The sequence below is a fragment of the Xiphophorus maculatus genome, chromosome 11 (assembly GCF_002775205.1).
Source record: "Xiphophorus maculatus strain JP 163 A chromosome 11, X_maculatus-5.0-male, whole genome shotgun sequence".
NCBI classification, from domain to species: Eukaryota; Metazoa; Chordata; class Actinopteri; order Cyprinodontiformes; family Poeciliidae; genus Xiphophorus; species Xiphophorus maculatus.
The window spans coordinates 13,785,047-13,809,799 of NC_036453.1; the positions used below are offsets into that span (position 1 = coordinate 13,785,047).

At 39.7% G+C, this 24,753-nt stretch overlaps 1 protein-coding gene across 9 annotated transcripts in view; it reads left to right on the forward strand.

Annotated features, from left to right (window-relative positions):
- Window positions 1–24,753, forward strand: part of LOC102233433 (neural cell adhesion molecule 1-like) — a 288,497-nt gene that overhangs the window by 195,291 nt on the left and 68,453 nt on the right. For all 9 annotated transcript variants that reach the window (XM_023342794.1, XM_023342798.1, XM_023342795.1 and 6 more), the window contains exons 2-8: window positions 7,813–7,887; window positions 10,249–10,458; window positions 11,639–11,782; window positions 17,794–17,931; window positions 18,404–18,521; window positions 19,395–19,555; window positions 21,144–21,286. In XM_023342794.1, coding sequence (XP_023198562.1) covers window positions 7,813–7,887; window positions 10,249–10,458; window positions 11,639–11,782; window positions 17,794–17,931; window positions 18,404–18,521; window positions 19,395–19,555; window positions 21,144–21,286 — 989 coding nt within the window. The remainder of the gene's footprint in view (window positions 1–7,812; window positions 7,888–10,248; window positions 10,459–11,638; window positions 11,783–17,793; window positions 17,932–18,403; window positions 18,522–19,394; window positions 19,556–21,143; window positions 21,287–24,753) is intronic.

Here is a 24,753-nt window from a genome sequence, read left to right on the forward strand (position 1 = left end):
GCCTGGAGTTTTATCTCCACAAACTCTGTGTCGTACGTGAGTCAATACGCTCTGGCATTTTGAGCTTCTGTGTTCAGAGTTGTTTGTTATCCAGATCTTCTGCGGTTCAGGAGGTTTGCTTGATTGTAAATAACACATCAACTCCCATTACCGGAGCACCAAATACGGCAATCCTGCTGAAGCCGGGAGCGTCTCCATAGTGTACGGGGTTCCTTTGATCTCTGTGGCATAATTTACTTGCTTCAACTTTTCATGCAGAGAGCAAATGGCGTCTAATGTCTCCTACTCACATAGATGTTTTGCATCTAGAGTGACACAAAGCAGTCCACTTGCTCCTTTGATGAGCTCGGTGAACACCTTCATGGTGGGGGTATGTGTTTGTGGGGGGGTGATTATTTTTATTTTCCAGTCAGAGCAGGTAACAATCTGCGCCTTGGCTGCCTTGATCACACACACACCCGACAAATTCAGCAGAGTTAGGTTGCTGAAAACAGGGCTTTGTGATGACCGCTGCTACCATGTCGATGTATTGTCGAACGACCTCAGGCGAGCATCTTCACATGGTTTTTATGATTTCAAATGTTGACGCACACGTTTCTTACCCAGTTCCATTTCTGGGACACAGAACACATCCTTTAATTAACTAATATGTTCAGAATTACCCTGACAGAAAATACCAGTCTGGATGTTGTCCTTGCATGAGTCCTCTCAGGGTACTCCAGGTCTTCCCTCAGTCCAGAATCAGAACTGTTGGGTTAACTGATCTCTGTAAATTGCTGTCCTGTGTGTCTGTGTTGCTCTGCGATAGATTGGCGACCTGCCCAGTTTGTGCCCCAATAACTGCTGTAGACAGGAGAAGTATAATTTGGATAATCCTGACTGAGCTGAAACAGAAAGATTCATTCTGACTTAACTTTGGCCAGGAAATAAAAGGTTGTCTTATTTCAACTGTATGTGGTTAAATTGACATCATTCAACAAGCAAAATAACATGGTAGCTTCACGTGTCGGGAATCTATTCATTACTCCTTGGTAAACACTGGAATGGCTGTTCATCATGCATGGACTTTGGAAAATTTGCATATTGTCTTTTGCACATAAAAGGTCAGATATATAGGAAGACATTTCTAATTTAACTTGTGTGCCTTTTATGCCAATTTCTCTCTCTCTCTCTCTCTTTTTTTTAGCTTCTTGAGTAATGGCCGCAAGGTTTCATTTTTATCACTTTGACTCTGAGTTCACAGGAAAATGATGCCTTGGGAGGCCAGAAACCTTATTTTTTTCTGACAGTCTCAAAATATACCGATATCTTTGCAAGGAAATATGTTTGATTTAACTGTGTCAAATAATTAAGCTTCCATTAACTTCAGGGCCCAGCTCCAGGGTATTTTCTCGCCACTGACTTGAACCGTGTCTAATATTCCTTAGCTGAGTGCGGGACTTAGTTTGGATGCAGATACAAATATTTATGGAGGATCAAGCTATGTTGGGCCAGATAACCACACAGCCGCGCATCTGATAACAAAGACTGGAGCTCTGAAATATGTACAGAAGCTCTCTGTTTTTTTAGGGTTTTTTTTAATCGAAGCAGAGTTTCTTCCAAGTCTAGATTAACTGAGATTCCCTGCGTTTTTCTGTGGAAGTATGCTGATCTGAATGATGGTGAAGTGCTGCTTGTGAACGAGCGTTGCTGTTTGTAGCTGTGGGAGTCAAACCAAGCTGAAGTGTGAGTGAAAGGACCCTTGAATGCAGACGGAGGGTTTTCTTTATAGATGACTAGAATCAAGAGGCAGTTGAACATGATACATATATATTAGCTTGCAGTGTCACTTTGGTCACTGTTGAGCCAAAGATAACTTCATCTTTTTCAAAGGCTAAAGCAAAGATGTTAATCTAATCTCAATTACATTTTTTTTTTTAAATGGGGCGTGCCGTGGTGGCGTAGTGGATAGCGCGACCCACATTTGGAGGCCTTGAGTCCTCGACGCGGTCGTCACGGGTTCGACCCGACGACATTTGCCGCATGTCTTCCCCCCTCTCCTTCCCCATTTCCTGTCAGCCTACTGTCATATAAGGGACACTAGAGCCCACAAAAGACCCCCTGGAGGGGTAAAAAAAAAAAAAAAATTTTTTTTTAAATTGTTGGGGATCAACAGGAAGGTTTTTTGGTCTTTCTGTCTGTTTCTCCCATCGAGGTCTTATCGTTGAAAACTCTGGAAAGGTTCTGCATTGTTCCATGTTTTCTGCATCAGTGGATAATGTATCTCACTGTGGTTCTCTTTACTCCTAAAGCCTTAAAATATGACATGTTGCCTTTTGAGATCTGTTAGTCGACTTCATATTGTCAGTCGTGTTTAAGTGATTTATTGATTCTATATATGGAGGAAAATCAGGCCTGGGCATAGTTAGTGAAACTGGATTCCACTTTTTTTTTTTTTTTTAATATGACATACATATTTGGTTCATTATTTACTGAAGGTGTTCAATTTCATTTTCACACCGATTCAGGTTGGTTTGGACAGCTTTCCTTTCCCTCATAAATGCCATCATTGTTTGAAACTTGTACTTTGAATTTACTCAGGTTATCTTAATATTAATGAAACTCATCACTGTGTCAAAACAAAAGAAGCAATATACACAAGGGAGTTATTTTTTTTTCTTCCTACAAGTAAATAAATTATCCAAAAAGCTTTTATGCTATTTGTTATGCAACTTAAGAGGGCGTGTAAATAAGCATAAAATGTGGTAGTGCAATATGATTCCTGCTTTTCTTTTGTTTGTTTTATCAGACAATTAAAAAAAAACAAAAAACTATTCAAAGTTTGAAGCCACATGTAACGGTACTGCGTCAGCAGAGAGTGTAAGTGTGTGTTTTGTTGGAGCCATTAGGCTGCACCACCACTCCATCTTGGAGAGAGTGCAGAACAACCTGGAGAAAAGGGCTCTGAGAACGGCTCTCTTTCCCACACCACCTGAGCTCATTTCTGTTGTCTTTACTGTTGCAGATATCATCATGTGATTTTTGGGCCAGGCATCTCAGTCTTAGGAGGCATTGTTAAGAGTTTACAACGTGGCATATCTGCGATCTCACTCTCCGAAGGAAGGAAATAGAGACGCTGTTGTCTTTGTATCGACCTCCAGCCTGTGTAAGCAAACATTCGGAGGCCAGTGGTTTTCCATGGCTCTGAAGCATTCGTGCTGACTTCGAACAAAGGCTGGTGTTGTTCACATTGAAGGAAATACGAAAGGGACATTTACATGACTTCTTGAGAAATCCAAAATAAGAATATTATTTGTACTTGAGTTACAAAATCACAATTTTTCCTTTTTTTATGGAAAGTCCTTAATGCAGCATTATTAAGGGATTTCTTCTCATTCTAACAGCCTCTTAAATTACCCGTTGAATTGCGTTTAAGGTTTGTATGCTGCACATTCCTGCGTGCTTTGTGTTTGTCTACGCAATTAGGAACCAGACCAGAATTTTCCTGACGCCCCCAGAAATACTCTGCATGGCCATAAAACAGTCACACACACTGTTTCATTGGACCGCTTTGATCACAGCCGGCATTCACTGTGCCTTTGTTTCAGTAAGCTTCTGTAACGTCACCAGATTTATTTCCATCCAGTGTGGCATTCATTTTTCACCAAGAAAAGACCATTCACTGATGATGGGAGAGTCTGACCAGTTTCCAAAACTTCACAGTGGCGTTGGAGTCCGGACTTGGTGGTCGATCCATGAATGTCCTGAACAATCGAGAGGGGGTTCCCTGCAGACCCAGTGTCTGTGTTTAAAAAGTTCAACAAAATAATAAGGTGTAAAACTTTTGTATTAAGGTCAGTTAAGAAACATCATTTTTTGAACGATAATTAAACTTTTTTTCTTTATTTGCTTTTAGCTTCTTATGTGAGGTTCACATTTCAATAACATAAACAGATTTTGTTTTTTTTAATGTAATGCCAATGTATCAACATTTAGCCATCTCTGAAAAATCCCATCCACTAGCGATTAAAACAATGTGATCTATGTCAATGATCTTATTTTGAAATGCAACCAGACATTCTTCTGTTAAGACGGAGAAGTTGCAAAGACTCGGCTAATGTCAGACTGGCTAACACAATCTGCCTGCCGTCTTTATGTCTAAGTGCTTAATAAATATTCTAAATTCCTCAGTTACAACAAGCTTGTGAAACAAAATAAATGATAAGTAAGCTAATATCATTATCTGATATTAAAAAAAAGTGAAGTGAAGGACGTTAATTTCGTCCAATCAGGTTCAGTTATTGAGAACCATGATGACACGCTCGTCCAATTGTGTTGCGTTAGATTTTGTTCATCCAATCAGGTGTGGTTCTGGAGAAACTTCTTCTTTTGGAAACACTTCCTTATTCTGCAGACAGACCTACTTGGAACAATCTGAGCTTCCATCGCTCCACCGTCCGATGTTTATTAAGGATTTTCTTATGGCTACACAACTGTTCAATCCCAATCCCTTGACTTCCCTTTAACATAATGTGCAAAATACCCTTACTTTCACTATTAAACATACAGTAGCTCTGAGTTCTACTGTTGTTTTTCTTCAGTTTTATTCCACCAAATGTTTCAGTGATCGTCAATCACGAACATTCAAGATGTTTTCCGACCACATTTCCTCTGCAAAGACGCTGGATCAACTCTTTCCTCCCAGTTTTTATATTATGCGTTGGACAGTCCCAACTTTAGTCACTTCTCCTTAGAGGTTTTCCAGTGATTAAACCATTATTAAACAGACCAGCATCTCTTCCATTACTGCAGGATGCGTCTTTCAACATGGTCATTTAAGACATTAGAAGCTGTTCAACACATCAGTTGAGCAACTGAGGTGAAATAACTTGTTGCCAGCTGAAACAGAAGAACCCTGCATTAATTATACAAAAGGAAACTCCTACCTATTTGTTTATTTGTTAAAACCAAGTGGCAACTAAAAAAAACAGACTGTGTTTAAAACAACTGTTCTTGTTCAAATTTAATTTGAACTATTTGAATTTGTAGCCTTTTTTTGTTCATTTGCACATAAAGTCGACTTGTAAGGTTGACACTTAAGGAGAATTTTCCACAAGTGGTTAGAAACAGAAATTTCTTGCTGTCAAGGACAAAACCTTGCTGCCCAACTACACCACAATCTACAAAATAGTTTCAGAAGAAGGAGGTACTTGTTATTGAAATACAGTAGTTTTAAAGTTCCAGTTCCCATGAAGAAGTTCTAGAAATGTGGAAAATACTGGATTTGTTTGTGCTTACGTAACATTTTTTTCAAGGAGCCTGTCAAAAAGGAAGAAAAGCAATGTTTGCCTTTTCATGTGAACATCTTCAGCGACTAAATAAACTGTATTGACTTCCTCAATTAGCAGCATGTGAGATGTGTGAGGCATCTTACCATAAAGAATGGCAAAGCTCTAATATAACGCATGAAGACATCAAATGCTAAATCCTACACACAGCTCCTTATTCAGGCATTTTGGCTTAAACTAGACTTCCCACTACGATCTTCAAATCAGGCATTAGGAGGAGAAGAAGAGCAACAAAGGGCCACCGCTGCGGCCTCCTCCTCTCCGTCCCAGATGGGTTTTTTTTATCTAAAAAGCTGTCGCTTCTTGGAAACATCAATGGCGTCCTGTGCCGGGATGAGAGCTGGCTACCTGTGTTTGAGTGGCGAGGCCCCGCCAGCCGTTCCCGTGAAGCAGCTCCTGGCGAGGATCAAGCTGCGGCTGACGTTACTCATTTGTGTGAAGCGGCGACGTGCTGGAGTCTCAGCAGGATCTCTCTGTCAGCGCTGGATCACGATTCGCTGGCATTCTGCAGCCCGCACTTTTGCTGCTATGCTAATAGCGCGGAGGATAAAAGTCTTACAGTAAACCGTGTTGCAGTCAAAAGTGATTAAATTTGCACAAACGCTGAGGAACAAGCGGAAGTGATTTGCCTTTTCAACATTTAAAAAAAAATTTTTATACGGTTTGCTTAATTTTTTTGCTTCTGATTTGGCGGAACGCAGGCAGGAACAAACAGCAGGTGCTGCTTTCCAGTGTCACTGCTCGGTTAGCACTGAAGAGCACATGCATCTCAGGGAAAAAGGATATTCCTGGATTAAAGAGATTATGCCTTTCCTCTCACCTGGCAGGAGAAGCAGGATGAGGAAAACAAGTAGAGTTTTGGGGGGAAAAAACAACAACTTCGTTTTAAAGATTAAGCAAATAAATGAACCTTTATTGTGTATAGCTGAATGTGTTTACAGCTGCTTTCTGAGTCCCGGAGATTAAACCATGCCTCAAACCAACAGGTGCATCTCAATTATAAAATATAATTTCTTTTAATTAAATTCAGGAAGTAAAACTCGGAGATTATAAGCTTTATTCCACACAAAGTGTTTAATTTCAGGTGCTTACTTTGGTAAATTTTTATTATTCTCGTTGAATGAAAACCAAAAGTTCCGCTTCTCACATATAGAATATTGCAGCAGACAAAAAAAAACAACAGATTTTTGGATGAGTTATTGCATCAATGCGGCATGGCATGGAGGAGGTCAGCCTGCGTTTCTGCTGAGCTGTTCAGGACGTCCAGCTTACTTTGGGTCATCTGCATGGTTGGTTCTGGTGCCGCTCATCTTCCTCTTCACAATAATCAATCGATTTTCTGTACGGTTCAGGTCAGGCTAGTTCACTGGTGTTACCATGGTGACTGGACTGGTACTTTTGGCAGTGTAGGATGGTGCCGAGTCCTTGTGGAAGATGAAATCAGCATCTCCTTGAAGTGCTCTGAAACCTCCCTGCTAGCTGTGACCCAGAAGCAGAAGATGTGACCCCAGAAACGTCACACTGGACCTCAAACAAAGCGGGTTCTGTGTCCCTCTGTTCTTCCTCCAGTGTCTGATCTTAATTTCCATATAAAAAGCAAATTTTATTTCCATCTGACAAGTGGACTTTGCAGTAAACAGGGCTGTCCCTTTTCTCCTTAACTCAGGTGAAACAATCCTGTTTCAGGTCCAGAAGTACTTCAACAGAAGAAATGTGAAACATTTTCTTCTTCCACTCAACTTTCCATTGCTATGGCTGGTCATAACTCTCTTTAGAATAAATAGATGTTTGAATTATATCACTGTGTGTAATTACTTTATGAAACTCACGAGTTTCACCTATTTGCTTTATTGAAAGACATTAACCTCTTGATATTAACTTATTGAGCTGCACCTGTTCCATATTTATTCGTATCACCTGTAATGGATTCCTGTTTTCCTGATGCAAAGTTCGTTGAAGTTTATTTGTCTACATTGTCAGATATGTTGTTGCTACTGGTCAAAGGCGCATATTGAATGATTTCACAATAAAAGAGAAAAGCTCTGGCGAGACAATCGCAAGGACTCCAACAAACAGATAGAAATCTAAAGCTCTGAGGATGTGTGTTAGACCTTCAGCAGGACCTTGAGCAGGAAGAAAGTCTTCAGCCCAGGGTGAGAGTAAACAGCAGAGACCTACAGCAAATGTTAAATAAAAGCAATACAGCCTCGTAATAAGTGTCTCAGCTTTGAGTCAGAATCAGAAACATTGTTCATGCTGTGACGTTGCACTCCAGTGAGCATAGAAATTTCATCCCAGAGTTTCATTCACCAGATGGGGTTTGGGCTGAACATTGTGGGCTCTATGAGCCCACAGAACTATGAGCGTTGCCTTATTGTGCTGTGGCCCTGTGCCACCACTCCCCCAGATGAAAGCAAAAAAATAAATAAAACAAACAGAAAAAACACTAATGTATATTTTCCTGTGTCTTCTTTTTTCCACTCAGCTGCTATTCAGGTGCAAATCACTCCGGCACAAGGGGAAATCAGCGTCGGAGAGTCCAAATTTTTCCTCTGCGAAGGTAAGGGAACACGCCTCATTTAGCTCAGCTTGATGCAAATTTCAACTCATCCATAAAATAGCATCTGAGGTCATTTAATAAAAGTAGAAAATTTTGAAAAAAAAAAAAAGAGGGACAAAGTAGAGTCAGGTAAAGAGTAGGGAACAGTGTAAACCATAATCAGGCCAAGAATTGACAGGAAGTGTCAATGTAGTTGGTTTAATCTCTACAACACACCCAACGAAGCTCAGAAATGAAATGGCAAAAAGGGATCAAATCAGAGATCACAGATTGACACGATTTGCTAAATCATACAAAACAAATCTTTATACACTGAAGAAAGGGAACACAACTCCAACTTAAACATGGTTTGCTAATTAGTCACAAGTAATCAAATTAAGTTTATCCAAGTTAATGTACTACATCTTTTAAATTGCTAAGGTAAATAAAGTAAGTTTGATAAACTTGATTCAGGTACTTATAACCAATAGTACAGTTTTTTAAAGCTGGAGCTGCACTTTCTATCTGCAGTGTCCCAGGCAGGTCCTCATCCTGTGGGTCAGCCAGCTTGAGCCGGTCCACAACGTTCCTTGACCTCTTTAGATGTCCCAAGTCACTATGGGATGGATTTCAAATGGTTTTTAACATCCACAGTTGAAACGATGCCGAGTTATTCAGAACGTGTTCCACTTTCAGCCCTAGAGCTGCATCTTATCCCATGTTGTCATATTATGTGTGCATTAATATGCCGAATCACATTAATATGTCAACTGTTTTTGTGTTTGTGCAAAAAGCTTATTAAAGCAGAGCATATGGTAAATACCTGAAGAAAAATGCAGCTTGGGAAGCTGAAGTGTCTCGGCGCTACTTGATATGCTGCTGGCTGGCCAGTCCAGGATCAGCATTCATTTTCCTTGGCTCTGATTGGCTGTGCCCCCAGGAGACGCCTGTAGCTTCTGCTTTGGTGCGACCATGGTTTCCACTCTCTTTATTAACGCATTTTAAGGTATTTTTGGTGTTTGAATGATTACAATAGGCATTTGTAAGTGGTTTTTTGAGGGCATCTCAAGAATTCGAGCATTTCATTTATTCACAAACCCACCAACAGCGTTGGTCTGCTGCATGCAGGAGGGCTGTGTCTGCATTTGGAGCTCTGTTCAAATGCAGATATTCTACAAATTGATAAATAGCAGGTTGACATTTCTTTCCTGTTCAAATTTGCCCATGAACACTTGTTAATCATTGACTAGTTTTTTTATTATTATTATTGTTACCACAGCGACTAATAATCAGATGACCAACACCTAATAATACAGGACAACTGTTGTCCAGTAAATGATCCCCTGACTCGAAAAGCAACAGCCGCACAGTTGTTAGCCTGCAGCAACAAGATGTGTGTTATTTTCTGCATATTCTCCCCAAGCGAGCGGGGATCTCTCTGGGTACTCTGCTAAAAACTAGGCTGTTTGGTTAATCTGACTCTAGTTTACCCTTGGGAGTGAGTGTGTGTGCGCATGGTATCATCTGTTGTAGACATTAAAAGGATGCATTCAAGATCCAGCTGTCTTGACTAAGATATGATCACATCAGCTCTAGAAAATAAATATTATTTTAACCAGACATCATAACTTTACGCTACTATAGATCATCAAGGTCTCAAACAAGCAGCTGGATTTAATACTGAAGTAAGAAAATATCATTTACAGTTGGATGGTAAAAATAAATGCATTTAAAAAAGCAGCTTGATGGGAAACGCTACTATTGACCTGCTACATGACAACATTTTCTGTAACAAATTAAGTGATAGAAGCAAAGTTTTTGTGGATGCTTTAAACTAAAAGGTTTTTTCTGCTCTGTGAAGATAAATGGCTTTAGTGTGACTTTGAATTGTTCCGTGTTAAACAATAAGCGCTCCTTGGAGCTCTGTGTTCTTTATGAGAGAAGACAACATTACCAGTTTGTGTTTGTGTTCTACTTCATGAAAAATGAATAGAGAAGAAAACTTGTTAGATATTTTTTCCCCCCTCAGTAAAAGTTGCCTTATAGTCAATAGATACAAATTATTTATACCACTCCTTTTTAATCATACTATCCATATTTTTCAGATTTTAAAAAGAAACATTTTTCTATATTTTGTTTTTTTAAAGACGTATTTAGAGAAAGAAATTAGGTTTATTTTATTTCCCATTTTCAATTGTGCGTCATTTTTTGTCATGTGGTTTTTATCGATCGCTGTCTCACGTGGCACTCTGGCAGCATCAACAAAATCCCATCTTATCCCACCTTTGGTGATTCCCATCAGAATAAAACTTTAATGATCTGCCATGAATACTTTCCATCATTTCCTTATGACCCTGTGTTGTGACCCTCTCTGTTTCGCAGTGGTTGGGGACGCTAAAGACATCGACTGGTTCTCCCCCAGCGGCGAGAAGATCCTCCTGTCTCGGCCGAACATCTCTGTGAGCCGCAGCGACGAGTCCACGTCCATCCTCACCATCTACCACGCCAACGTGGACAACGCCGGCATCTACAAATGTCTGGCCAAAAACGCAGACAAGGAGGCCCAAGCCACAGTTCAAGTGAAGATCTTCCGTGAGTCCCGTCAGATTTTTAACCCGTTTTTCCAACCTTCAAAGTATTGTATTTTTTTTTTTTTTTTTTCAAATTTCCAATCAACATCACATCCTGAACTGTGAGCCACCGACACGCCACAAGAGCTCTTCAAAGAACAGACAGACCGCACAAGAGGTTATCCAAGCCATGCTTTAGCATTTCTTTGCAATTCAATTCAATTTGCAGTAAGAAAGGCATATATAAATGCACAAATCATATCAAGTTTCAAGGTAAATGAACACTTAATGAGCTGTAAGAGCTCTCTGGCAGGCATGTGAGAAATAAGTAGTATAATATTTATTGTAACAGGTGATTTTCATCAAACGGAGCTCAGAGAGGTTTGAACCGAACAGACTGGCATCCTTACACGGGGAGACAAATGTTCCTGATTGCTACAAATGACTCATCCCTCTGTGTGTTGGTCTCTAGGCACAGTGTTTTAGTTTGACCTTCACCCAACTTAAATAACTGCTATCCAGCTTCAGACAGCTAGCAAAGGTAGCTTAAAAAGAGCAGTCAGTATCTTTCCTGCTCTCACATTTTTTCACAATACAGCCACAAACTTCAGTAATTTTATTTTTTTTTTATTTTTTAAATGTTATGTAATAGGCCAAAACAAGAATAACTCTGAAGTGGAAGGAAGAACGCATGAAAATCTGCAACATGTGACATGCATTTATACGGCAGTTTTTCCCCACCTGATTTGTGGATCTCTGCAGCTCCTCCAGAGTTACCATGATTGGTTGCAAGGAATTTCATATCAGGGAATCAAGGCAAAAGGGGCAGCCTGAAAATAAATGCATGCCACACGTTCCAGATATTTCTTCATAAACAAAGCATGTCTTGACCAGAGCTTTTCCCTGTTCTGCACCAGTTTGTGTTGATCTTCAATTTATAACACCTACAGGTTGAAGTTGTTGGTTATTTTTTAACCAACATTGTGTGCAAAAGCAAAGACTGCATGTTTGCCTCGCACACAATACTTAGTGATGGTTGCAGAGCAGCGATTTTATTCACACTTCTCTTTTTAAACACACACACCTCCTTATGTTTGAACTTGGAAGTTTAAGTTTAATTACAGTCTTTTTAATTTAACTGATTTTGGTTGTTTCAAGTAAAAAAGCAACAAACTAAATGGACTCCTAATACTTCTCAACAGAAAAGATCACCTTCCAGAGCGCGCCGAGTCCGCAAGAGTTCAACGAGGGCGACAACGCCGACATCGTCTGCGACGTGGTCAGCTCGCCGCCGCCCACCATCATTTGGAAGCACAAGGGCTCCAAACTCCAATCCGCCAAAGATGGTGAGTCGCTTCAAACAGAACTGCTTCAGCGCTAGAGCCGCTTTCTCACCTCCAGCACGCCGTTCTGCCCAATCCTCTTGACTCCCTGAGCAGTCACCTCGCCTTCATGCCATCACTGCCTGCCAGTTCATGCTTTCCAATCAATTTTCCACTCTCCGCTGAGTCTCCCTCTCCCCTCGCCTGTTATCTATGAAAAAAGTAAAGAATTTTCTGCAGGAGGTGATTTTATACCTCTTAGAAGACACGTGGAAATAGTTTTTTTTTAGCCTAGCAGGAGGAAGTTATTGTCAGCTGAAGCAAGAGACGTTTAATTCACCCAAACAGGTGAACTCAACAAAAGTAAAGAAAGTGGAAAGATAAAATGCAAAGGCTGTAATTTCATTTGAACCACTTCCAACAAAAGATACTGCCCGGTGACGTTTTTCAGGTTAGCTAATAGCTGGCTTACCAAAAGGTTTTTTGTATTTTTCCAGGAGAGCAGCGCCCATATGTTTGAGAGTTAATAATTGGGTGAAGCTCTTCCCTCGCAGCAGGATTGCTGGGTTTGTTGCCTGATGTCTGTGTTTTCAATAGTTCACTCAATTGAAAAATCTTTCTCGTTAGCATATCAAGCGCTCCCCGCCTTTAGGCTTGATAGGGGGTTCTGGAAAGTTTGTCACCTGTTCTTTTACTGTGAAAGGAAGCCATAATTAGCTTTGATTTGCGGCAGTTACCATTGATTTTGGTATTCAGCGAGAAAAAAAAAATAAGCAGAGAAAACCTGACAAAAGAAAAACATAAGAAGCAATCCATGGAAACTTTAGAAATGATTCTGTAATAATCACCTTTTTTTCTTTACCGTTGATCCCTGTGTTTGAAACTTAGAAGCTGTGAAGCATGAAACAATCTCAGGCTTTAAAATAGCTCCACGGAAATGGCTGAGCAAATTAAACAAACCAAAGAACAAAGCTCGGCAGCAGAGCATTTCAAATAAATATAAAATGATACATTGTTTTAACATTTAGTTTTGTAAGAATAAGATGAGTAGAGGATAAACTTTGTCTTTTTGTATGCAGTTGTGTTAAAAATAAACGCAGTTTGTTTTAAAAAAATAAAATAAAATCCCAAACTCTCCTCACAGCAGCACACATCCCATTTCCATTTTATTTCCATACAGGAAAGTGCATTGGGAATAGTCCACATTTTATTCCAAATCAAAACATGGAGAATGTGTTTTATCAAATCACTCCACAGAAAATAAGGAAAAATGAATTGTATGCTGTTGAAATAAACTCCAGTGTCAGGGGTTTTCTGTGCAAACCCAAACATTTACAGCATAAAAAGGCAAAAAAAAATTTAGCTTTCCCGTGAATAGAATAGAAATACTGTTCAGCAGCAAAGTGACAGGCCATCAAAGCATGATATGAATATAAAGTCTATAAAAAAACAATTTAAAAAAACATACTGCATAGTAAAGGCAAAATTTCAACATAAGTAGTAGTTAGCTGTTAAAGGTATTGTGTATTTTTACATCAAGAGAGTCAGACCATTTACAATAAGTAACAATAAGAACTATGCAACAGCAGAAATGTGGCAATACCCGCAGAAATATTATTTATTATGCGTAAAACTGTGCAAATAGAAATGCTAACGTATGTCAACACTTATTGAGTCTGTTGGGATCAGTGGTGACTTCAGAGTCTGAGAGCTGCTGGGAGGAAGGATCTACCATAACGCGCCTCAGTGCATCGAGGAGGCAGCAGTTTGTCACTCTTCAGTTCAGCAACAGCTTCATGCACGGTGTGGGAGACATTGTCCAACAGTCATGTTACTTCATACTGAGTTCTTCTGTCTCCCACCGCCTGCATCTGAGTTAATATTAGTGATTTAATCCATGTTTCTGAATTGGTGAATCCTGCTGGTGTTTTTAGGGTTGTAGTCTTGCTGTAACGCTCATTTTGAGGATATTTCTTCATTCACAAATTTGCAGTTGTCCTCAATCACACCTATAAAGGCAGTTAACATGTGGCCATTATGTAACATGTATTTGTGTTCAATATGGAGGCATTTTGAGCCAATTTCTATCACATGTGGGGTCTATATGTAAACTTTGGCCGAGTTTCTGTTATTGTGGCAACTTCCTGCAGCCAAACATGAGTTTATTTTGGCTTTACAAACCTTTGTCCAACTCTGCCTTGGTGAATAATGTCAGCGTTGTGTGCACCGAGAAAGAAAACGGGCTTTGTTTTGCTTAAACTGGGTCTGATTTAACCTTAACGTTACCCCTCCTCTGGTGACCGCTGGAAAGCCTCAACTTACCACAAAGCAGCGCTTAGCCTGCCTTTATTCTTGGCCTCTTATCAAGGAATGTGTTTTCCACTGAAGGAAAAAAAAAACCCTCCAATTGTGACCAGCACTGAGAAGTGCTCATGTAATTTTCTTCAGTGCAGCAGTCAACCTAACCATATGTTTAAATGTCCACAAAGAGCTGCTTATACTAAAGTGTCGCTGAGACATAAATTAAGACCCACATCTCTAAACTTGTGAGAAACAAAAATTGCAGTGATCCCCCTCCCACCCCCAAAACCTGCAGTTAAACATATTACATATTTAGAATGTGAAAATTCAATGCCTCATTTAAGAGGTTCAAAAATTCCCTCACGATCAGAGAAATACTTTATTTCTCCGCAAAAGTTGCAGTAATAGGAAATGAGGAGAACTTGTCAGTCTCCTGCATTATGCAAACACAGAAAATATAGTGAGAGGAAACGTTTAGTATTCCATTCCAGCAGCCCTCCCAGCACATAATCACATTAATCACATTATCACACGTTCCTCGAGTTTAGACAGCAGGTTACCTTTTAAGACAAGTAGACACTGAAATCTCATTTTAACTTTCCAGAACTGAAACCTGCCAAAAGAAACTTTTGGAAAGGAGCTTCCAATTCCAGATTAGTTTTTATTTTTAGGTCCCTTCAGATTCAGAAGTTTTCGTGAATTTCTTAGGAATGTGGTGACGTTGGTAGCAGTGCTACCATGAATGGTGACGTGTACAGAGTGTGCCTCGTCTCTCACCCAATGAACCCCGGAAATACGCACCAGTTTCCCTGTGACCCTGCAAGTACGAGCCGGTGTAGACTATGATTGGATTGATGGACATACATTTCTTAGAATTAAATTTTGTCAAGCCTATGGCAACAACTCCATGCATAAAGGCATCTAGATGGTAGCTTAAATAGGACATCAGAAGAGAAAGAAAAAGGACGTAAAGAGTAACTAAACCCCAAGTCAACTATTTAGGGAACTGTCTGGATTGCTCCCTAAGGGTGCCATCTTTGTTTCTGTAGAGATTGTAACATTTTTGTATGAATTTGTTTGCCACATTCAGCCTAAAGCTGCCTCCGTGCTGCCCTCTTTGGGTTGAACAGTGGTTACTGCAGTCATATTTTTCTATTGGTCGATGTCTACGTCACACAGCCCCACGTTCTGGCATAAAATCATGTCACTCAGACACACGCCCCCTGGTGGCGAGTCAGGAAGTGGAATTATGAGCGTGGTAAGAACTGATCTATGTTGCCTGGTGGTTTTGTGCAAGAGCAGCTAGTCTGAGTATTTTGTAAACCGCTGATCTACTGAGATGTTAATGCACGGCCGTCTGTCGGGCTTAGGAAAAATAACTTCAATGGAAAAAAACGCAGCCAGTACTTTGGACTAAAATGATTTTTGAGGTCAGTGAAGAATTAGCAGTCAGACGTCAACAGAAGAATGTGGAAGTCCATCTCTAAAAGCAAAATAAATGAAATAACCAAGCAGAAATTCAGTCTCATTCGATGGATCTCAACTTCAGTTACAACCTTGAGAATGTAGAATCAGAATTTGTGATTAGCAACAAGAAAACATGAATCCACCGCAGCTTGTATTAATAAGCTGCAGGGGGCCACGTTTCGTTCCTGTATGACCACATGTTCTACCAGGAACACTCACTGTGGCACCAAGCTCAAATCAACTCAATCTCAGAAAATAAGCTCAGTGTACTTGAGTGGCTTCCACTGTCACCAGATCTCCATCCGACAGAGCATGTTTGGGATGTTGGAACCGGAGACTCTCATCTTGAATGTGCAGCTGACCAACCTGCAGCAACTGACCGAGGCGAGTTCCAGCACGGAGACGTTTCCAGCCCCCCACGAGCCTCAGCAGTCGAGGCCTGCATTATATTCAGCTCGCCACAGGTGCAGCCAATTAAAAAAACACAATGAATCCCAGGTAGCAGTGAAGGAATCCTAAAACCAGCTCTGTAAGGCCAGCGGGAATCCAGAGGGATAGAAATGCTTAGAAAGTTCCTCTGGAGGAGAGAGCAGCATGTTGAAGTTCATGGTGGCAGAAAAAGATTTGGAAAAGCAAATCGATTCACTTCTTGTCTGCCAGCTCCAACTGATATCGCCTAAATACTGGATTTTCGGATATGAGCTTTATTTAAAATGTCCTGTAGCGCAGTCACTAATTTGTTGTATTATATAGATAGTATAATATAGTTATTTTCAGAATATTAACAGTAAAGTACTGCATACAGAAATGCATCTGAATCTGAAGTGACGGACACCTCAGGAATAGAAATAGTTGCTTTATTGTCCCAAGAAAAACATTTAGCTGATGGCTTTCCTGCATGTAGCATAATTAGGCTCCAGGATGTCCAACCTCTGAAAAAATATGTAACACAAACAATAAATGCACATCTGATTGAAAATGTTCTCATTATGAATGAAACATAACAATTCTTCTAGATCTTCTAGTTTAGAGCCACTGATCATGAAATACATATTAGTGCATTTTGAGTTAAAAGCACATTCATAATTAGCATACAATGCCTTCGTAGCATTCACTTTAAAAGTTCCCTCTCACTTTTTCACTTTATTTACTCACAGGTACGGTGACCCCCTGCGTAGTGGCAGTTCAGTATTCTCAGACTGTTCTGTGGAGTGTAATTCAACATTTTTCATGAATAATCCAAATATTCATGGATCTTTCAGTAAAGCATATCTAAAATATTTGGAAAAATGCAGCTTGGGAAGCTGAAATACTTGCTTCACTGCTATTGGCCGATGTCTGCAAAGCAGCCAATCCACGATCCCTTTTTATTTTTGTTGCTGATTGGCTGTAGCCTCGAGCTGAGGTCAGGAAGACCGTGGCCATGAGCTTCAAGTACTAAGATAATTTCCACTGTGAGGATCAATGCACGTTAAGGTATATTTGATGTTTGAACATGCAGTGGTAAGTGTTTTTAGAGGATGTCTCAAGTATTCGTGGATTTCAGCTATTCCAGGGCGGCGGTGGTCAGTAACCCCCGTGGACTCTTCGGGTTTACAGTATAGACTTTACACTGCAGTAAAACAAAATACAGTTCTGTATTCCTGTGGATACAATTAACAAATGATTATTTCACTTAGTCAGGTGAAAAACAATGTAAATGGAGCTCACCCTATGTGAAAAAGTAATTGTTGCCAATAGCTAATACCTTCTTTCAAGTGTTTGCTATTTAAGGTAATGATTCTTTTCCTGCATATTTAGAGTCCAGTCTGAAGGACCAAGCTCAACAAACTGGACTGTAAAGCTGCAGTAAAGAAAATGCCATATAAGTATGTACACCCCCTACATACTTATATGCGTATGTGTAATTCCTCCATCAATCTCTGCAGCTCTTAGCCAAAACATTAGTCAAGTTAGAGGCCATCTTTATCAAAACATTTAGTTTAATAAACTACTTTGATTTATGTTTTATACTGTTTTTTGGCCTTTTGTGACAAACTTACTCATTAGAATAACACCTGGCATTAAGGTTTGAGTATCCAAAAGTGAACTAGCCAAAGAGAAGCATCGAATGTTTTTTTTTATATAAATAATATTTATTTCATACTCATACACATGAAGAAAAAATATAATGTGACCCTTTTTCTGTTTCTGTCAGGCCTGAGTGGAGTTGAGTATTTCTGAGATGTTAATGCTTGATTCTGCGTTTGTCTTTTCTTTCCTTTTAGTGCGCTACAAGATCATGGATAATGGCCACCTGCTGATACGTGGCATCAAGAAGGTCGATGAAGGAATGTATAATTGTGAGGCTCGTGTTATGGCCAGGGGAGAAATAGACTTCCGGACGATAAAGGTCATCGTTAATGGTAAGCACTCCATCTGCGTCTACTTTAGCGCTCAGCATGAGCGCTTTCCCAACACGTCGCTAGTTTGCTCATAATGGAGGGATGTGATTAGGAAGACTGTCCGTCAGAGGAAATTTGCTCTTTTTACAGCTTAAGATGTGGCTCGTAATATTCTGCATCTGTCCACCTGTCCAGCTCTGGCACTCGGTCTGCTTACGGTTTGAGAAAAGCACACGGATGTGTTCAGCCTCACCCTGAGCCTGTGGGAACGCTGCTCTTGATCTTTTATTTTCCTCGCTCTGTGGCTTTTGATAATTAGATGGTGGCTCCGCGTCAGCTTTTAGTCCAAATCACCCCAGGCAGAGGTTCACAGAACGCCGAAGGATTTTTATCACAAATATTAATCAAAACCTTAGGAGTGATTATTAACATTACCCTGCAAGCTGACCTGTAACTTGCTTTCCTCTAACTTTGTGTCTTCTTTCCGTTTCAGTTCTTCCCACAATCCGTGCCAGGAAGTCTGAAGTCAACGCCACAGCAGATGTTGGTGAATCTGCCCTGTTGGCCTGTGACGCAGACGGCTTCCCTGAGCCCACCGTTACCTGGACGCAGTATGCCATTTTCCCTTTCCTATGAATGACATCACTGTCAATAAGCATTGGCTTTAGGTCACATCAGACTACATAAATATACTGTGGGGAAACCAGCTTTTCAAGGTTCACGTTGGGGGGAAAAATGACTAGGTGTAGTGATTTTAAAGTCACACTTCTTAGCTTCAATGCTTTAATAAAGCAGCTTGACCCAGTTGTAGATTATTTTGGAAGAGACAAACAAAAGGCCGTCACTGAAGATGATTTGATGTTTCCGATCTTCTTAATCAGAAGTTTAGTGGAAGGAAAAAGAATATTTAAAAACACAGATCTCTACAGAAAATGGCTCTATCAAAGAAATTGGGTTTCACATTTTTAATTGAAGTAGTTTAAGTAAATTAGCTTTTCTTTGTTTTATTTATTTATTTATTTCACTGAACTGTGATTATGTGATTATCAGAAACCAACAAGAAGGTACCATTAAGGTTCTCATTTGCTGTGTGCTCTTTACATATTGCATCTCAAATTACTTTCACAAACTTGTGTGTGTTTTCATTTTTGCAGTAATTAGTTTTAAAGAAAATAATTTAACTCGCTACTTTTGTCATTTGATGTTTGTGAGATAAGTGAAAGGAATAACGCAACTTCATCCACACATTCTGTAATAACATGGTCGTAATCCCTACTAAATGTTCTAAAACAGATGAACAGAGATAGTTTAGTTTCAAGGCTTTTGGAAAAATAGATATTAGAAGTAAAGCTTAATCCAAACCACTGCGGTCCAGTTTTCTGTGTCTCAGTAAGAGCTGTTTTCTTTGGGCTGCCAAAGGTGTTTGAGCAAAAGTCCTGCAAAGTGAACCTTCTGCCTTTTTCTTTCTTTTCCCACCTCTACAGTAACAACATCGTCCTTGAAACGGGCGACAAATACAGCTTGAACGAGGATGGTTCTGAATTGGTAATAAAGGAAGTCAAAAAGGTGGATGAAGGAGATTACACTTGCATCGCCAAGAACAAGGCAGGAGAGAAAACCGAGGAAGTCGGCCTGAACGTGTTCGGTAAGAGAATATCTCCATTCCCTTGCGTGTTTTTTTCTCTCTCTCTCTATCTGTCATTCTGGCCTTCCCTGTCGCACTCATTGACATTTACTGCACACTCCTTTCACAGCTTTTCCATTAGCTGGATGTAGCCGTACACAACATGAAGCGCTCAGCATGCCCTGTTGAAAAGTGATTAAAACTCCCTTCAGGTCATTTTAAACATGTATCAGTGTAGACTTTTACCCTAGAAGGTAACTAACACTGATTAAAAAAATCTCTCTGAAAGCTTTAGGCCCCCTAATGCTAAACTAAGCTACCAAATAGATATTTGTTTTAAATAGGATAATCAAATATGAATTGAATTTTTAAATACACCAATGTACTACGTAGATTAAAAAGCTATTTCTCTGTTTATGAGACATTTGGGTGTCACCTAATCGCATGTAGTTTCAAATCTGAAGGAATTTGATCTGTAAAAACCAAACTGGGTTATTTGTACAGTAAATATAAATTGTTGAAACATATTTTGAAGGCAAGTATTGATGGCACTGATAGAGGGTTATACTTGGACTGAAATATTCTCAAGAAATCTTTCGACTTTGATTTGTGAAATAAGGGCAATTTTACTTTATTTGACATATATTATACATGTATGACAGAGCAGAGCAGCGTAACATGCAGCAGTTGGGTGAGATGGAGGAGGAAGCTGAGGCAGAATAGCAGCAAAACAAAATATTCTACTGATTCAAAACTCATTTTTTCTTACAACTAATTTTTGTCACTTTTAACAAATGTGTTATAAAAAATTGTATTGCCAAATAAAAAAATGTTACGTGTAAACATAACATTTTCAAAAACTAATAAGGTTTATTTGGATCATTTATCAGATTTGTATTCATCATAATTCTGTAAGCTCTGCTATGGTTAAATCTGTAATTTAGTTACTCATAATTTCTATTTGTTTATTTCTATGGCTTTCTCATATTAATCTAACAATTTTGAATCGTGTTTTGTTAATTTAACAAATTACTTATTAGTTTTTTATTTTTTGTAAAGCAATTTTTTTTTTTTTATGTTTTATTTACCTATATTTTGCAAACTTTTCTTCCCAAACGTTTATAAACTTCAACCTAATTAGCTTACACCTGGCTTGTTGCTTAAAATCAATCATTTGTAGTTATTAGAGAAATTCAGTTTTGAGGAGGATGGAAAAGCTCTTAAATAAATAAGTGAATAAAGACAATACATTGGTTTATACTTGGTTTGTTTGTCTTTATTTTAGCATTTTAAGTAACTTGAATTTCATAAAGGATAAAGTGGAAACAAGCAGTAGAAATCTGTTCAGTGTTCAAACATTTGTTTCACCACCTCTGGCTCTCCTCTAATGTCGAATCATCGGACCTGTAGCTTCAAAACTAAATTACTTCTAGACTTGTTTTCCTGCCTCAAGTATCCCCCCCCCCCCCAAAGAAGGGGCAAATTTAGTTAAAACTCTGTCAAGGGAGAGTGTTTCCACAGTGTGAAATCTGAAGAGTAGGCTGCAACAAACTATCCCCCAACCCCCTCCTGAGCGGAAAAGCATTAATACGTTCTGTTCTGTTTCCAGTGCTGCCGAACATTACCTACTTCAACAACGAGACTGCCTCAGAGTTTGATGAGGAGGTCACCCTGACCTGCGAGGCCTCGGGTGACCCCACACCCACCATCTCCTGGAGATTTGGAAACAGAGTTTTCACTGAAGGAGAGCAGGTACAGCTTGTTATCTTTCACTTTTCTCTTGGTAAGGGGAAACAGTCCTGCCACTAGCAATTCTGTATATGTTTCTCATTATGCACAGAGATCAGAGCATCGTGTTGGAATTTCCTTAGGAATACTCCTTTATTTGACCCTAATTCAGAGGATATAAAATGTTTCCACGCCTTTGTTGAGATAGCAAACGATTATGAATGATTCAGACATTTTGTCTTACCATTCTTATGTACCATTTACCTGAAAAACCAATACGTTTCAGGGAAAACGCTAAGAATAGAAATGCTGCAACAACCTGTTTGCATCAATATGCAAAGCCTTAAACTGGCAATTGAGTTTCAGAATCCAATTAAAGTTGAGCTTAATCCACAGTTTGCAGAGAGAACTCAGATTTCTAACTTTTATTTATTCTCCTGAATGATCTTTGGAAAGCACTGACTGTGTGGCTGACTGTTATATAGAAAGCTATTTAAATCAATAAATTACATGAATAAACTAGAGAAGCAACTGATAAGCCAAAGACAAACGAATGCTTGAATTGCATACCATGTAAATGTAACTTTTATAAAAGTACATTTTATGCATATTTGCTGAAACTGATATGATGTTGTGACGTGATAAAATGAGACGGACACACGATGCTCACAACTCATCATTCAAGGAAAACCATTTATCTGTCGTCATCCATGGCCATGCTAACTGAAGTGCGTCACAAACGCCTGGCAACAGGGATGTCTTTAATGCCAGTGTTTAGCAACTTTAAAGATACACTAAATAAACTGACAGAGAGAAATATGTCATTCATCACAGTGTGAATCCATTACAATTATGCTATTCTGCTGTTCTTGGGCATAATCACTTTGAATGCCTGGTGAAATCAAGACACGGCTCGGTTTCAGCAGAGACATCACAATCATTTAGTCACCACTCTCCTTTCAGTCTTTATTCTGTCTTGAAAATGACTTCAGTAAACTATATCTCCACCGTTTCCCATCCAGCAGGACAATCATCTCAAATTGTCTCGCTTCATTTCGTACACCAACCTGCAATCATTTCATCAGCTGAATTAAACTCCGGAGTCTAACAGCTCTCTAAACTCGTCACGGTCTTCTCTGGAATGGTTTTAATTTTTAATAGATTTCATAGCGAATGCCAGGGGCGAGTGTGCAGTTTGCTATAAAACCAATTTCCAGGCAGTTCTGTGCTGTGATACTTCCCAGTGTTAGCACTCCATCTATCCCTGTTCTATAGAGGTTATTAGCTCCTACAGAGGGTGTTTTTGTGGAAGTGCTTTGAGAAGACCCTACAGGAAAATTATGTGTGAATACGCTAAAAAGGTGAAAATTAATTTTGTTGACGTTACTCCTAATTATTGCTTTTATTCAGGTTATTTTTGCCTGCCTGTGCTCATCTGCCAAGTGCTGTAATGACCCACTTTAGAAATGAGTGGGCTCATTTTTTGGAGATGATCATCATCAGGGAAACTAGATTATGGTTGTGGTTTTGATTTATTCATATTTTTAATCGTGCATTTGCTTAAGAGCAACAGTCCTGCAACTTTTAGGTGCGTCTCTGCTCCAAAACAGCCGAACCAAATGATTAGATTAGCCCCTCGGCCTGGTTTCAAGTCTAACAAAGGCCAGTAATGAACCATCTAAAAACAGCTGCAGTTCAAATATGACACGGTGCACTTAATTTCAAAATGCTATTCAAATAAACATTTTCAGGGAAGTACTCAAACTCACATAACAAGACTACTTTGTATCAAATTAGAAAGAATCAAAGGCTTTTCAAATCCAATTAAAATAGAAAAAAAAACAACAATTCAAACCAATTGACAACACAATGCCGCAAAATGCCAGTTGACAAATACTTATCTGCCTTGGAAATCCCAGCTGATTTCATCAATGTTGCTGACTTTGTAGTTTGCATGCTGACCATGCGTGTGGTGACAGTGGAGAAAAATCTCCCCTTCAGTGGGGAGAAACATCCAGCAGAACCGGGTTCAATATGATTAGCCTTTGGGTTCAGAGGACAGGAATGAGCTACAAGCCAAACACAATACAAAGAAGGACTTAACTAAGAGAACTTTCTACAAAGAAAAAAAAGAAAGTACACAAAGATTACAACAATATCACAGTTATTGGCTCTGTCCCAGAAAAAGAAGTGACCCTGGGATGTTTTCTATGTTAAAGAAAAACAAAGTATTTCAGCAAAGGCTTCTTCCCAGCAGTTGTTTCAGTTGTAAATGTGCTTAAATGAACAGATTCAGTTTTGTGTATTGGTGCACTGTTACAGTTCAGGAAGTGCTCTAATAAAAAAAAGAATGCTTTTTTGGAGGCTCTGCTGGTAAAACGAATTTCTGTTTCTCCAAACTGAAGTCAGCCAGAGGAAGGTGAGATTCATAACCTCTTTATCAAAAACTTTCTCTCCAAAGAATTGAAACTGTCCCTTTAACAGGTGAGAACTGTGGGTATTATTGCTCTGCATTTTGTTCGGTACACTGCTCACTGCGCTCTGGCATCAGAGTCTCATCCAAGTGTTGTTCCTTATTAAAGTTTGATAGTGTTAAAAAATATCCGTCACAACAATCTGTCCTGACAACATGTGCAGCGGTAAACAGTAAGAAATAGAATCACCCTGCTGCTGTAATGGTAAAAGCAGAATCAGCCAGAACCCAAAACGCAGCCACAACAAGAGGATGGTTAACCAAAAAGTTTTATTACTAAAGTAAATGGGTCAGGGACGAGGAATCCACAGGGGTCAGGAGTACAGCCGGGGGAGGGGAGGGTGAATGGACAAGGGGAGATCTGTGGGGGTCTCAGGGGACAAACAGACGACAGGGGCAAAATCCACCAACCAGAGGCTGAGTCGTGAAACGGTCCAGGGTCATGCACGGGAGGGTCTCAGTCAGTGAAAATCCAGAATCCAGAAGGCAGGAGGCAGGGTCAGAAACAGGCAGGGTTCAGCAACAGGACTTTCAACAGCAAAAGGATTAGGCAAAAATCTGTGGTCAAAAACAGGCAGGATCAGAAACCAGAAAACGCTTTGAAACATGAGACAAGGCTTGAAAGCTGTGACAGTGGCAACAGACGATCTCGCACTGAGCTGGTGACGAGCAGCTGTTTAAGTAGGGACCAGCTCAGTGCAGGTGAGGGCAATGAGCAATCAGCACAGCCAAGGCAGAGCTGAAGTGCTGGAATCATGACAGCTGCAGACTTAAAAACAAATATCGGTTTGTGTTCCAGTTTATGTAAAACAAAATGGCTGATATAAAATTGTACAAGCAATAAACACGAAGTGCCTTCAGTTTCTCTTGCATCAACAGTTCGGACTGACGAGCTTGACTACTGGTAGTTGGCCACTAAACAAAACGAAAACACAATTTGGCACAAAATAACCTTGAAACTCTTTGTCTTCGAGGCCATTCCGTTGAAGCGTTTTTATCCTGCATCATGAGACGTGAT